The 15,728-nt window shown below is 48.4% G+C and overlaps 1 protein-coding gene across 1 annotated transcript in view; it reads right to left on the minus strand.

Moving 5' to 3' along the window:
• arhgef10 (Rho guanine nucleotide exchange factor (GEF) 10) overlaps positions 1 to 15,728 on the minus strand; it is a 269,667-nt gene that overhangs the window by 149,215 nt on the left and 104,724 nt on the right. The window contains 6 exon segments of the mRNA XM_055636192.1: positions 1,369 to 1,482; positions 4,358 to 4,542; positions 6,024 to 6,083; positions 7,108 to 7,187; positions 7,629 to 7,689; positions 9,326 to 9,625. Coding sequence (XP_055492167.1) covers positions 1,369 to 1,482; positions 4,358 to 4,542; positions 6,024 to 6,083; positions 7,108 to 7,187; positions 7,629 to 7,689; positions 9,326 to 9,625 — 800 coding nt within the window.

Genomic DNA, 15,728 nt, shown 5'->3' on the forward strand with positions numbered 1-15,728 from the left:
TTATTCAATTCCCGTCGGAGGAAACAAGAGCAGTTTGTGAATTTTCCTAATTACATGCCATATTTGCACTACCCTTTGTGTAATTCATGCACTTGGGTTCCTTTAATCCCTCCCCATCTTTATGATCTCTCCCCGTCTGGGTAATGTGTTTCTTGTTTTATTTTTCTTGTCAAAGTAGCCAATGCCAAATTCTCCCACGTTATATTTCTCCTTGCCAGATCTTTGCCCACTCACTGAAACTATCTATTTTCCTTTTGTTACCCCCCTATGTCTTCTTCACAACTGAGACAATAATTTTGCACTGTTTAATTTATAATTGGGAATATCACACATTTTACACTTCAATCTAACGTTTCTGGACTTTATCTTACACTATACACTACTCCTTTTATCCTGTAACTGTACACTGTGGAAGGCTTGATTGTAATTATATCTGGTCTTTCCGCTGACTGGATAGCACGCAACAAAAAAGCCTCTCACTCGGTGCACTTGACAATAAACTAATCTAAACTAAACATATACTTTACTGAGAAAAAAAACATCAGGTTTTGAACTAGACTTGAAATTCCAAGTTGGAATTTGGTTATGTAATTGTGCACCTGACTGACTCCCCAGTGTTCATCCAGTTACACAAATAAGAGCACAAATACCCTACAGTATGTATCCAAACAATAAGAGGAATTTGTGGAATTCACAGCGGAGTTTTAGAATTGTGAAATTCCATCCATTCAGAAGAACCAATCATTTATTTATTTGCCTCTGTACGCCACAATTTGAGATTTGTAATAGAAAGAATCACATGTGGTTAAAGTGTACATTCTGAATACACTTCAGAATTAATTATGCTGCTACCATCAGCAGTTGTATCATCAATGAAGGGGGGCAATTAAACACACCCGAGCAATTACAAACACCGGTGAAGCCATGTGTCCCAAAGGTTATGGTGGTCTGAAATGGGGGGGACTATGTATAAACACAGCTGTAATTTCTACATGGTGAAACCAAAATGTATAAAAATGGCCTTTATTAAAATCTGACAATGTGCACTTTAACCACGTGATTTTTGCTATTACAAATCTCAAATTGTGGAGTACAGAGGCAAATAAATAAATGGTAGTTCTTTGTCCCAAACATTATGGAGGGCACTGTACAATGGGCACTGTGACATTGAGCAAATTAAGTCCCCGGTCAGAAATGAAGACAATTCCTTCAAGCAATCAGCTCAGAAAACAAGTCTTTAAAATGTCAGTTTTGGAAAAGCCTGATCAAGTTTGTAAAGGTTCCAGTTTTATTCCTGAAAAGGCTTGTCAGAGGTAGCAAGGTTACAAGCACCCTGTCCCAACACTGCACTCCTGCACAAGGAAGTACCTTCCGCTCCTGTTTCTGCTTCAGTTGCTGCAGTTCCACACTTCCAACAGCATTTGCCAATTCCTTCATCTTCTTCTCATAATGCTCTTTTAATCGACTTATGTCTTGGGAAAGCTAGATCAAAGAAACATAACGCGTTCAGCCACATCCATCGTGATAGCAAAGAGGATTAAACTTTTGACTGTCGAACTTGTGTAATACTGAACTTTGTGAAAATAATCTCCAGTGTCTACATTTACATGTCTTGTATGGGTCAGTAGTAGCAGATGTGAGGGTGGAGGATAGAGAAGGGTAGAGCGAGGTTGCAGATGAGAAGTGAAAGAGATGGAGAGAGAGACATGGTGGAGAAGGGAATGGAGGGATGAGAGGGTGTGGATGGAAGAGAGAGAGAGGGTAGATATCAGTGTTCTGCTGCAAGCAAGAATTTAATTGTTCCGTTTTGGAACATATTTCAATAAAACACTCTTGACGAGACTTCAAAGAGGAAAGGAAAAGAGAGGATGGAGGAGAAAGAGGTGGAGGGGAGAGAGGGAAGGCAGAGGAAGGGAGTGAAGTGGAGGCAGGGGGAGGTAGACGGAAGGAGAGAGCGCGATGGGAGGGAGAAAGGGGGACAGGGAGAGTCAAGAGTGTTTTATAGTCATACATGTCCTGAAAAGGAACAATGAAATTCTTACTTGCAGCAACACAAGGGGAGTGAGGGTGTGGGAGGGAGAGGGCAGGAGGACAGGGGCACATAGAGGGACGGAGACCGGAAGGAGGGGGAAAGGGAGGGGAGAGGGAGAGAAAGGGGGGAGAGGAAGGGAGTGGGAGAGGGAGGGAGAGGGAGAGGGAGGGAGAGGGAGAAGGAGAAGGTGGGAGATTGAGGAAGGGAGGGGGGATTTCAAATGAGATGTTAATTCATGTTCAATCTTCCTATTTGAGTGGATACTGAACAATTTCATAATGCTCTTCTGAGAAGGGCAGGGAGTTAATCTTGGTGGCTTGGTCAATATTCATACCTCATGTGAGATGGCAGACAAATGATCTGGTTATTGTCACCATCACTGACTGTGTCAAAATTGGCTTCAGTGTTTGCCACATGTAATCTTTGACTGATCAAATCAAATAAACTGGGAAACAAGACCCAGTAATATCACAATGCAAAATGTTGTAGTGACAGTCTGGGATAATAACTTACAGTTTTACAACTTTGAATCTAAAAATATTACACTGCATAGATATCACCGTATAAGGACATTTACTAAGTCAGGGTTTGGCTGGGAAATGCCGCCAAACTTAAGCGATCACTCCCACCAGTCCACTGAGTAGGCATTTGGTTGTTTTTTTTAACTATCGTTTTTAGCTGCGAATCCAGCTGATTAAAGTAGAGAAGTTCAGCCGCACCCAGCCAGTGGTTGCTGACAGCGGGTACAGTCCAGTCCGTCTCCTGAGTAATGGACTCATTGGCCGTAATGCAAAGCTTCAATGTTGTTGCTATATTTGAATTTTAAAATAAACTGCTGGAGAAACACAGTGTCTCAGGCAGCATCTATGACATAGCACAGTGCAGCTCAAGAATGGGCAACACAGTGACGCAGCGCTAGAGTTGCTGCCCTACAGAGCCAGAGATCCAGGTTCGATCCTGACTACGGGTGTTGTCTGTACGGAGTTTGTACATTCTCCCTGTGAGCACGTGGGTTTTCTCCGGGTGCTCCAGTTTCATCCCACATTCTAAAGACGTGCGGGTTGGTAGGTTAATTTGGTTTTTGTAAATTACCCTTAGAGAAGTGGGATAGAACTAGTATATGGGGTGATTGTTGTCAGCGCAGACTGGGTCAGCCGAAGGGCCTGATTCCATGCTGTATCTCTAAAACTAAAACTAAAGACAGGCCCTTCGGCTCACAATGTCTGTGCCAACCATGATGCCAAGACCATCTCTTATATGAATTCAATCCATATCCCTCCATTCCCTGCATTTCCAAACCATTCAAAAGTCTCTTAGATGTCAATACCGTATCTGCCTCCACCACCATCCCTGGCACCACGTTCCAGGCACTCACTGCCCTGTGTAAAAAAACTTGCCGCGCACATCTTCTTTAAACTTTGATCCACTCACCTTAAAACCTGTGATGAAAATGTACAGATGATGCTTCGGGTCGACTCAAGAACATCATCTGTCCATTTTCCTCACAGCTGCCTGACCCGTTGAGTTCCACCACACTTTGTTCTATTGCTCAAGGTTCCCGCTTCAGCAGTATCTTGTGTCTCCAGCAGAGACCATCAGTGACCACCAGGGAGACACAAGAGACTGCAAATATTAGAATCTTGAGCAAAACACATAAAGCTGGAGGAATTCAGCAGGCCAGGCAGCATCTGTGGAGGGAATGGAAAGGTGAGGTTTCAGGTCCGGACTGACCCACTAGTTTCAGGTCTGAAGAAAGGTCCCGTCCTGACGTCGTATACTGTCTCCGTGTACTACTACTATACATTTGTACTGTATCTGAGATGCTTATCTAAAGATGTATCAATGTGCTTATGTATAGTGATACGTACTGAATTGTATACAAAAATGAATTTCATATACCTCAGTACATAAACTACCATCATCATTTCCATTAAAGTACAATTACCATTCTTAACTGCTTCCTTCTTTAAAAAATTGGAATGTTCTTCAATAAGAAACTTGAGAAACTGCAGATCTGGAATCTAGAGTAAAAATGCAAATGCTGCAGAAACTCAGCAGTTCAGGTAGCATCTGAGGAGGGTAATGGATGGACAGCACTTCCAAGTCAGGACTCTTCTTCAAACTGAATAGGGTCAGGACCCTTTATCAGATCAGTGTGAAGAAGGATCCCGACCTGGAATGTCACCTGTCCATTTCCCTCCACAGATGCTGCCTGACCCATTGATTCCACAGGCACTTTGCTTTATACTCAGTGTTCTTCAGGGCTCTTTTCCCTTTAAGGATTCAAATCTTAAAGGCAAAGAGAGAGAGTAAAATAGCACGTACATGGATCTTACTCTTGTGCGATTTGCCTTGGAGAAACGAATTGGGAATTCCATTTTCCGTTTTGGACTCGCCATCACTCTGCTCTTCGTAGCTCTCAAACTCACTGGAGCTCCAACCATAATCCAGAGAACTTGTTGCCGCTTCGTCTCCACGTTCCACGTCGTCATAGATCAGCTCCTCTGGATCTGAAAAACAAGTGCAGGCATTCCAAACCGTGTTCATGATTGTCCAACAAGGGTGGGTGAGGGTGAGAGAGAGAGAGTGTGGGTGGGAGAGAGAAGGTGGGCAGGGGAGAGAGGGTGGATGAGAGCAAGGTAGGGAGCAGGTGGGCAAGGGAGTGAGACGGGGTGGGCAGGAGAGAGAGAAGGTGGATGGGGGAAGAAGGGTGGGCTGGAGTAAGGGAGAGAGGTGGGCAAGGGAGAGAGAGGATAGGAAAGAACAAAGGAGAGAGGGGGTGGGCAAGGAGGATGTGGGTGAGGGAGAGCGAGGGTGGGTGATGGAAAGAGGGTGGGCGAGGGAGAGAGAGGGTGGGCAGTGGTAAGGGAGAGAGAAGGTGGTGAGGGAGAGAGGGTGAGGTAGCAAGAGGTCAGGCGAGGGAGGGAGAAGCCAGGCAGGTAGTCTATTAAATTGAAACATCATTGTGACAAAAATGGAAGACTCGCGTTAATTGGCCGAACATAATCAAAGAATAAACTTCTGTACATGTAGTGGATGTACGTATCTCTGGTTCAGCCAAAACTATTTATAACTAAGCTGCTTGTGCTGAAGTTTAGATTTTCAAAATATACATTAGTCACCTTGTAAGCAGTTGCATTAGATGTTACAATCATTGGTGAGACTGGCAGTGGCATATGGGCAGCTGAGGGTGGTGGGTGTGTGGAGCGAGCTGCCAAACTAAGTAGTAGAGGTTCAGAGGGATATGAGCAGAACGTAAAAGGTTGAATGTGCTTAGTTTGGCACCTTGATTACCATGGAGAAGTCGGGTAAAAGGCCTGTTTCCGTGCTGCATGATTTGGACTCTAGAGAGATGGCACATCAGCGTGTCTGATAGAGCTGCTGCCTGACAGCACTAAAGACCTGGGTTCCACATTGACCCTGGCTGCAGTCGGTGTGGAGATTGCATGTTCTCACTGTGACCGTGTGATTTACTCTGGGTGCTCCTGCTTCCTTCCACATCCCAAACACGTGCGGAGTTTGATAGAGAAGGGTTCGACCCGAACATCACCCATTCCTTCTCACCAGAAATGCCGCCTGTCCCGCTGAGGTATTCCAGCATTTTGTGTCTATCTTCGGTTTAAACCAGCATCTGCAGTTCATTCTTACACGTGCAGAGTTTGTTTGGTTAATTGGCCTTTGTAAATTGCCCCCTAATGAACGCGAATAATGAAGTGGGATAATGAATAATTGGTGTGAATGGGTAAACGATGGTTGGACTGGACCCAGTAGCTGAAGGGCCTGTTTGCACGCTGTATCTTTCAATCAATTGATAATGCGATAAATGATTTTTTTTTTCCTATCTCAGAGTACAGCAGTAAAAACAACACACTTTCACATCCTTTTACTTGATTTATGTGGCGGTATATATTGCGGCCAGGGGGAGGTTAATTGTGGGTCACTGTGAACTGCCCATGCAGAAAGCAATCAAAGCACATTAGTCAGCACTTGCCTGTTGCTGATGCATCTGAATTCTCTCTTGGCACATCATCGTAAATCACTTCATCCTGACCTGAGAGGCAAAACATAATCAGGTAGCGTTTGTACCGTTATACAATCTTGATTAAACTGGCTCTGCATTATCACTGTCTATAATGAAACTGCCTGTCACTAATCCATTATGTTGCAAGTCTTTTTACTGAACATTGTTCCAGCATAGAACAGGACCAGGCCATGGGGCTCGGGTCTAGTCTAGAACCAAAGAGCAACCAAATGGTAAAAGCACTGGGAAATTCAACTAGAGGACACTTTCAACAGATTTGGTCAAAACATTTTGAACATTCGTACCTTTAGAACGATGGGGAGGAATTTCTTTAGCCAGAAGATGGTGAATCTGTGGAATTCATTACCAAGGACAGCTGTGGAGGCTGCCATTTTTAGGACGGAGATTGACAGATTTATGATTTGTAGCGGTGTTGAGGATTACAGGGAGAAGGCAGGAGAATGGGGTTGAGAAGGAAAAATAGATCAGCCATGATTGAATGGTGGAGTAGATTCAATGGGCCTAATGGGGTGAAGATTGCAACCTTCACGTGGTCCGCCCTGTTTCGACTAATGCAATCAACTCGACGTGCACAAACAGAAGATCAAATAGAACAAGTTGTCCAACAACTTTAGGCTGTGCATGCCACACGAAAGATGAATGGGCCTAATGGCTTAATTCTGCTCCTATGACATGAAGTTATGAACATAGAAAACTATGGTATAGGAGCAGGCCCTTCAGCCCAAAATGTCTGTGCCGAACATGATGCCACCTGCCTGCACATGATCCATATGCCTCTATTCCCTGCATATCCAAGTGCCTATCTAAAAGCTTCTTAAATGTCACTATAGTATCTGCCTCCACCACCGCAGCATGCTCCAAGCACCTGTCACTCTCTGTGCAAAACATTTGTCCCCCCAAAATCTTTAAACTTTACCCCTCTTGGAGCGAATCCTTAACTCGGTTATAGCAGGCAATTGGCAATAACAGACACCATCTCCCCCACTATGGTGCATTATAACAAGGGTTGACTGTATATATAATTGGAACCTACCCTCCAACCATGCCGTGTTCACTGGATCCGATGCCCATTTGGTAATGGCGTTTCCAGTTTCAAAAGCCAGGTAATCTTCACTATAATGACACAAAATAGAGCACTAAGAATTGCAATGCCATCGAATGAAGATAATTGGTCAAGACCATGTAAGTGGGAAACTCTAACTACCAATATTATGAGGGAATAAATTAAAGAATGTAAGGAATCATAAACAAATCTGTGGAAGAATACAGCAGGCTAAAATGCTCCAACTTAAGTTTTTGCATGACAAAGCAATGTTCGCATTCTCTTGCCTGAATAGCCGTGAATAAAGCGAGTCCGTGTTTAATTAGCAGTCAGAGTTTGCCACTTAATTGGCCTTGTAGATATAAATTTGCAGAGTAGCACAAAAAACACATACACCCTGGAAAGAGCCAGAAAATAACTAAAACTAATAACATCCCCCCCCCCCTCCCCCACCTGCAAAAATTCAGCAGTGATAAATTCCCCAGACGTGAATGTAAAATGGACGAACATACTTGGCCTGTTGAGTGCTTGATGGAGTAGGACTGCCTTGAAATTCTTCACTTTGAAATACACCTGTGAACATACAGGAAATAATAAAAGCAATGAAAACATGCAGTAGTCACACAGCGCAGAAACAGGTTCTTCTGCCCATCATGTCCATGCTGACCACTGGAGGAACAGCACATAATATTTCGCTTGGGCAGCTTACAACACAGCGGTATGAATATTGATTTCTCTAATTTCAAGTAACCCTTGTATCCCCTCTCTCTCTGGATCTTTGGGGTCACTCCCCCACCCTAGTGGTCGTACTAGTTTCACTGTCCTCCTGCTGAGTTTCACTGTATCACTTGTTATCACCTTCCCCATAACCAACAATGAACCATTTATTGATCATTGTTGCTGGCTTTGATTTGTCTTTTTGCATATCTTTCATTCATTTATTCTATGTACGTTGTCATATCTCTCGGTTCCTGCTCCCCTGATTCTCAGTCTGAAGAAAGACCTCGAACCAAAACGTCACCGATTCCTTTTCTCCAGAGATGCTACCTGACCTGCTGAGTTCTCCAGTTTTTGTGTCTATCGTCTGACCATCAAGTATCTGTGTGCACTAATCCAGTTTACTTGAACTTGCCTAGTAATATTCTATGACTTGGTCATTCAAACGTTCTTTTCTTTATCTAAGAAACTGTAATCCTAGGCTGCCAAATTTACTAGGCTCTCTCTCACTTAGGGTAGTAGGCTTCCTAATTTCCCCACGTACGATCTGAAAATATTCACCCAGCATCATAAGATCATAAGAAATAGGAGCAGAATTTGGCCATTCGGCCTTTATAGTCTACTGTGCAATTCAATCAGGGCTGATTTATGGCTGATCTATCTTTCCCTCTCAACCCCATTCTGCTGTCTTCTCCCAGTAACCTTTGACACCCTTTCTAATCAAGAATCAATCTCCACTTTTAAAATACCCAAAGACTTGGCCTCCACAGCCGTCTGCAGCAATGAATTCCACAGATTCACCACCCTGCATCACACATACCACAGGATGAGGGGGGGACCTCATTGAAACTTACCGAATAGTGAAAGGTCTGTATAGAGTGAATGCGGAGAGGATTTTTCCACTAGTGGGAGAATCTAGGACCAGAGGCCAGTGCCTCAGAATAAAAGGACGTAACTTCGGAAAGGAGATGAGGAGGGATTTCTTTAGTCAGTGGGTGGTGAGTCTGTGGAATTCATTGCCATAAATGGCTGTGGAGGCCAAGTCAATGGATATTTTTAAAGTGGAGAATGGCAGATTCTTGATTAGGATGAGTGTCAGGGGTTACGGGGAGAAGGCAGAATGGGGTTGAGAAGGAAAGATAGATCAGTTATGATTGAACGGTAGAGTAGAGGGTGTGTTTTGCAGGAACTGGTTTGAAGGTTGTGGCTCAAATGGCGACAGCCCACGTCGGTCTTACTCTCTGAATCTTGGTGAATTTCCAGCCTCAGAAGCTGCTTTCTGACACTCCCAGCTCAGCGTTCATTCATACACAGCCACATATCACTCTGAGAAAGCATCACGGGTTGCCCGGTAAAGGCTGGACAAAATCAGCATGCTCAATTAATCCTTCCCCTTTGTAAAACATCTGACATTCCGACGAACAGGAAAATAGTTAAACACAGTTAACAAACCTTCCTGTCAATTTCTGTTTTAACAAGGTAGATGCCTCACCTTCCTCGTCGACCGAAATATTCCTTATTAAAGTGACGGGTGCTGTATATGTCGGGATCAGCATTGGTACATTGGATGGCACAGCATACCCACAGGGAACGGGTACACAATATCCCGGAGACGGCAAGTGGCCCGTTGTCTTGTCCTCCTGGCAGCCATGTTCTGCTCCTGAGAGCTCCACTTGCTCAGCCCCCTGCAACGGCCTGATATCTATAACTGAATATGGGTTCACTTTTGTGACCGACACCTCGGCTGCAGTCTGCTTTGGTGAGCTCCGCCGTCCGGCAGCTGCGTCCTTTCCTGCAAAAGACGATCACATTCCTATCAATGCACTGAAATGAGTTGTGAACTCCACTCGCGTACTGCCTGCCATTTTACTTCAGCTTACAGATACAGCAAGGACCATCGACGCACTGAGTCCACTTTGTACGCTGTGGGCCAAGGAGCTTTTTCGTTCAGGTTCATGACCCAACTCGAGGAACTACCTACATTTTTAACATATTGTGTAAAAATATTATAGAAACCATACCTGAAAACCGTCAAGCCCAAAACCTGCATATTTTTAAGAAATATAAGAAAAACCTCAAATTTTCCGAGTAGTAATTGCCCAATCAATGCACGTTTGACATTGAGGTCGAACGCAAATTGGCCAAATCCGTGCCTTGTTTTATGGTCGCTAGGCAACGAGAACCCTGGGATCATGGCTGCCTCCTCATTACATCAAAACAATAACAAGATTTCCGAGAAATAAAGGTAATGCTCACCTTGCTGTTCATTTTGTTTCTCAATTGATTTATCTTTATAAAGTTATAATGTGAACTGTAAAATAAAAATGTTAAATAACAAATGTACAGCTAGGGTTTGGGTTAGGGTCAGTCAGTCAGTCAGTCAGTCAGTCAGTCAGTCAGTCAGTCGGTCGGCCGGTCGGTCGGGCTTGTCAGTAGGCCGATGGATGCTGTGGAGGATCGGTCGGGCTGTCAGATGCCAGTGTGTGGTGAGAGTTGGACCGAGCCTCCGCTGGGTTGGTGAGCATTGGGCCGGGCCTCCGCTGGGTTGGTGAGCGTTGGTCGGTTGGGCCTCCGCTGGGTTGGTGAGCGTTGGGGTCGGGCCGGGCCTCCGCTGGGTTGGTGAGCGTCGGTTGGGCCGGGCCTCCGCTGGGTTGGTGGGGTTCGGTTTGGCCGGGCCTCCGCTGGGTTGGTGAGCATTGGGCCGGGCCTCTGCTGGGTTGGTGAGCATTGGGCCGGGCCTCCGCTGGGTTGGTGAGCATTGGGCCGGGCCTCCGCTGGGTTGGTGAGCGTTGGCCGGGCCTCCGCTGGGGTGGTGAGAGCATTGGGCCGGGCCTCCGCTGGGTTGGTGAGCGTCGGTTGGCCTCCGCTGGGTAGGTGAGCGTTGGTCGGGCCGGGCCTCCGCTGGGTAGGTGAGCGTCGGGTTGGGCCTCCGCTGGGTAGGTGAGCATTGGGCCGGGCCTCCGCTGGGTTGGTGAGCGTCGGTTGGGCCTCCGCTGGGTTGGTGAGCGTTGGGCCGGGCCTCCACTGGGTTGGTGAGCATTGGGCCGGGCCTCCGCTGGGGGTGGTGAGCGTCGGTTGGGCCTCCGCTGGGTAGGTGAGCGTTGGTCGGGCCGGGCCTCCGCTGGGTAGGTGAGCGTCGGTTGGGCCTCCGCTGGGTAGGTGAGCGTTGGGCCGGGCCTCCACTGGGTAGGTGAGCGTTGGTCGGGCCGGGCCTCCGCTGGGTAGGTGAGCGTCGGTTGGGCCTCCGCTGGGTAGGTGAGCATTGGGCCGGGCCTCCGCTGGGTAGGTGAGCGTCGGTGAGCGTTGGGCCTCCGCTGGGTTGGTGAGCGTTGGGCCGGGCCTCCACTGGGTTGGTGAGCGTTGGGCCGGGCCTCCGCTGGGTTGGTGAGCATTGGGCCGAGCCTCCGCTGGGCGGGTGAGCATTGGGCCGAGCCTCCGCTGGGTGGGTGAGCGTTGGGCCGGGCCTCCGCTGGGTTGGTGAGCGTTGGGCCGGGCCTCCACTGGGTAGGTGAGCATTGGGCCGGGGCCTCCACTGGGTTGGTGAGCATTGGGCGGGCCTCCGCTGGGTTGGTGAGCATTGGGCGTTGGGCCTCCGCTGGGTAGCGGTGAGCGTCGGTTGGGGCCTCCGCTGGGTTGGTGAGCGTTGGGCGGGGCCTCCACTGGGTTGGTGAGCGTTGGGCCGGGCCTCCACTGGGTTGGTGAGCGTTGGGCGGGCCTCCACTGGGTTGGTGCCGTTGGGTTGGTGAGCGTTGGGCCGGGCCTCCGCTGGGTTGGTGAGCGTTGGGCCGGGCCTCCACTGGGTTGGTGAGCGTTGGGCCGGGCCTCCGCTGGGTTGGTGAGCATTGGGCCGGGCCTCCGCTGGGTTGGTGAGCGTTGGGCCGGGGCCTCCACTGGGTTGGTGAGCGTTGGTCGGGTTGGTGGCCTCCGCTGGGTAGGTGAGCGTCGGTTGGGCCTCCGCTGGGTTGGTGAGCGTTTGGGCCGGGCCTCCACTGGGGTTGGTGAGCGTTGGGCCGGGCCTCCACTGGGTTGGTGAGCGTTGGGCCGCTGGGTTGGTGAGCGTTGGGCCGCTGGGTTGGTGAGCGTTGGGCTGTTGGGTTGGTGAGCGTTGGGCGGCTGGGTTGGTGAGCGTTGGGCGGCTGGGTTGGTGAGCGTGGGGCAGCTGGGTTGGTGAGCGTTGGGCCGGGCCTGGTGAGGGTTGGTGAGCGTTGGGCCGGGCCTCCACTGGGTTGGTGAGCGTTTGGCCGGGCCTCCACTGGGTTGGTGAGCGTTGGGCCGGGCCTCCACTGGGTTGGTGAGCGTTGGGCCGGGCCTCCACTGGGTTGGTGAGCGTTGGGGCCGGGGGCTCCACTGGGTTGGTGAGCGTTGGGTTGGGGAGCCTCCGCTGGGTTGGTGAGCATTGGGCCGGGCCTCCGCTGGGTTGGTGAGCGTTGGGCTGTTGGGTTGGTGAGCGTTGGGCTGCTGGGTTGGTGAGCGTTGGGCCGCTGGGTTGGTGAGCGTTGGGCTGTTGGGTTGGTGAGCGTTGGGCTGCTGGGTTGGTGAGCGTTGGGCCGGGCCTCCGCTGGGTTGGTGAGCATTGGGCCGGGCCTCCGCTGGGTTGGTGAGCGTTGGGCCGGGCCTCCCTGGGTTGGGTGAGCGTTGGGCCGCTGGGTTGGTGAGCGTCGGTCAGGCCGGGCCTCCACTGGGTTGGTGAGCGTCGGGCTGGGCCTTTGGTGGGTGCGGCGTGGGGTCAGTCGGGCTGTCAGGCTGCCAGTGTTGCAGCAAGCGAGCGGGCGGTCTGATGGAGCCGGCGCTATGGGGGTGCTGAAGGCGGCCCGGGCGGTGTGCAGGACAGTGCTGCTCCCCACCATCATCACCGCCAGAAGGTCATGCTGGCCGAGGTGGACGTGCTGCGGGGCTACACGTAAGGAGCCCGCAGCCGGTCCCAAAGTGGCTCCAGCTCCAGCTGTGAGCAGCTCTGGAAGGGGGGGCCAATTAGGGTTAGGCAATTTCCTGGGTTAGGGTTAAACATTTTCCTGCCTTAGCCTTCCCCCAGCCTGGCACTGCCCCAGTCCCACTATGGCCACTTTGCACACTGGCAGTCAGTGGGGTTCAGTAAACGGGGGAACCCACAGGAACTGCACTCACCCATTAATTAGGCTGGTTCAAGAGGACCTCTGCAGCAGGCTCATTAAAAAAAAACTTCACAATTATATTAATTATATTATTTTTATATAACATAATTATACATAATTATATATGATTACAGTCATATATATAAAATACTAGACCAAGTGCAGACCCGTTGGGTCTGCTCCCCCAATGGTGTGATCCCCCAACCCAATATTCCACCATGCACTCGTTTCCTCCAACGGAACTGAAACCGTTCCCAAATGTAAGATTCCAGCACTCCCCTGCCTCCCTCAGCAGTGGATTTAAAAAAAAATTCCAATTGCACCTCCCCTGCCTGCTGCAGCAGTTCCAATTGCAATACCAATTGGCCCTCCCCCTCCTGTTGAAGCACTTGCTGTGATATCCCATTGAGGTGAAAAGTTCAGAGTGTTCCTGTCTTGCAACTTTGTTTTGAAGTGTGTTGGAAGCTGATAGGAAGGAGCAGCCGTCAACGAATCAAAAGGCAGAAAGGCACGCCGGATGGCAGGCGGCAGCCACACAGTTTTAATATATAATAGATAATATATATATATTGGACGTTAGATGGTGCTTACTTTTTCGATCTTATTTTCGAATTGGTTTAATTAATTAATGTGCAGCTTTTGGCACTGACAAAAATTTCATTTAGTTCCGAGACATGGGTCGCGAAAGTTGAATTCTAGACACGTTTTTGATGCTTGGCCCACAGCCTATTGACCATCTATCAGCTGTTCAAACTGGTGATTGTTCTATGATATCCCACTTTCTCATCCACTCCCTTCGCAACTTTACAAAGGTCAATCATCTTTTTAATGATTAATTAATCAATTAGTTGATTATTAATTGATTATTTTACCAACCCACACGTGTTTGTGGCACCCAGAGGAAACCCACGCGGTCACAGGGAAAATGTGCAAACTCCACGCAGATAGCACCTGAGATTAGGATTGAATCCGGTCTCTGGTGCCATGAGCTCTATCCGCTGCTCCACCATGCTGCTGAGTGTTTTCCTTCCAACTTTTCTAATTACAAGAAAAGGTTAAACATCCACAACCGACTTGTATGTATCAGGTCAGAGGGTGTTGGATGTTTGGGGCTGAAGCCCCTCTAGGAATCAATCAGAATTCAGGTGGGATCAAGGTGCCTAAGGAGGGGGGCACTGCAGGGGCAAAGACAGCTCTTTGCTAAATGTGCACACACTCCTCCCTCCCTCCCTTCCTCCTGAAAGCAGGTGCGCAATGGCAATTCCTTCCACTGCCATTCCATCACAGCTGAGAAGGAGTGTCTGTGGGTAGGATAGGGGACCGTTCAGTCTGTGGGGTGGAATAGAGGGGGAGTGTCCTTTGCAGTGTTGGGGTGGGGATTTGACAACAAAATGCATGAAGGTGTTGGACTTCAAAATAGACGTACTCACCAGTTGGTGTCAGAGGGAAGCTTGGAGAAGGTTCACAACAACGTTACTCATCTTACTTGTCTCAACCGTGAAGGCCATTTCGGAAAGATCTAGTTGATCGCCTCATGGAGTCGAGCAGTACAAACACAGGCCCTTCAACCCACCCACTGAACTTCATGATTCAATGGTTCTTTATCATCACATGTTTCAAGGTACAGGTACAGTGAAATTCCTTCTTTTGCATACATTTGAAATAGTTGCAGGAATAGGCCATTCAGGCCTTCGAGCCAGCACCGCCATTCAATATGATCATGGCTGATCATCCAAAATCAGTACCCCGTTCCTGCTTTCTCACCATATCCCTTGATTCCGTTAGCCCTAAGAGCTATATATAACTCTCCCTTGAACACATCGTTCTCTCTTGTATATAGTTCAGTAAGAGTTCATTATACATAAGTAAAATCCCAGATTGGTGCAGCGTGTATAGAAACAGCCCATTTGCAAGGGTCGCCAGGTTTTGGCGCCATTTGTGGAGTGCCCTGTTTGGAGGTGGGGTTGCCAAGTTTCCTATCTACGCATAGGGTAGGAGGGTGTCCTGTTGCTACATTTGCTGTGTCCCAATTGTACCTATTGGTTACTCTGTGAGCGTCATGCCAACTAGGAATTCCATTGCACCTGATGCAAATGACAATAAACTTATATGAATCTGAAAGGAAGACACAGGTGCTTTCATGTGGACGTGGATATAATACTGAGCTGGGCAACTGATCATGACAATGTTTTATTGGAATATATATATATATATACACGGCACGGTGGCCCAGTGGTAGAGTTGATGCCTTACAGCGCCAGGGACCCGGGTTCAATCCTGACTACGGATGCTGTCTGTTCTGAGTTTGTACGTTCTCCCCATGAACTGCGTGGGTTTTCTCCAAGATCTTCGGTTTCAGGTGGGTTTAGTATAAATGTAAATTGTCCCTAGTGTGTGTAGAATAGTGTTAATGTGTAGGGATTGCTGGTCGGCACGGACTCAGTGGGCCGAAGGGTCTGATGCCGCGCTGTATAGTTCAATATATGTGGGAGGTTGGGTGGTCAGGCTCAAATTGGGGCACATTCAGTGCCACCAAAAATTCCCAAAGAGCATTTGGATGGGATGCATGGGTGTGGTTGGCATGGAAACACATTATACACATCTAGCTTTAGACTCCATGTTTTTAAGGGACAATTTTTTTTTACACAGATGGTGATGAGTATATGGAACAAGCTGCCCTAGGAGATAATTGAGGCAGGTACTATAGCAATATTTAAAAGACATTTGGACACAGCGGTGCAACGATAGAGTTGCTGCCTTACAGCGCCAGAGACCTGGGGTCGA

The sequence above is a fragment of the Leucoraja erinacea genome, chromosome 5 (genome assembly GCF_028641065.1).
Source record: "Leucoraja erinacea ecotype New England chromosome 5, Leri_hhj_1, whole genome shotgun sequence".
Taxonomy (NCBI): Eukaryota; Metazoa; Chordata; class Chondrichthyes; order Rajiformes; family Rajidae; genus Leucoraja; species Leucoraja erinaceus.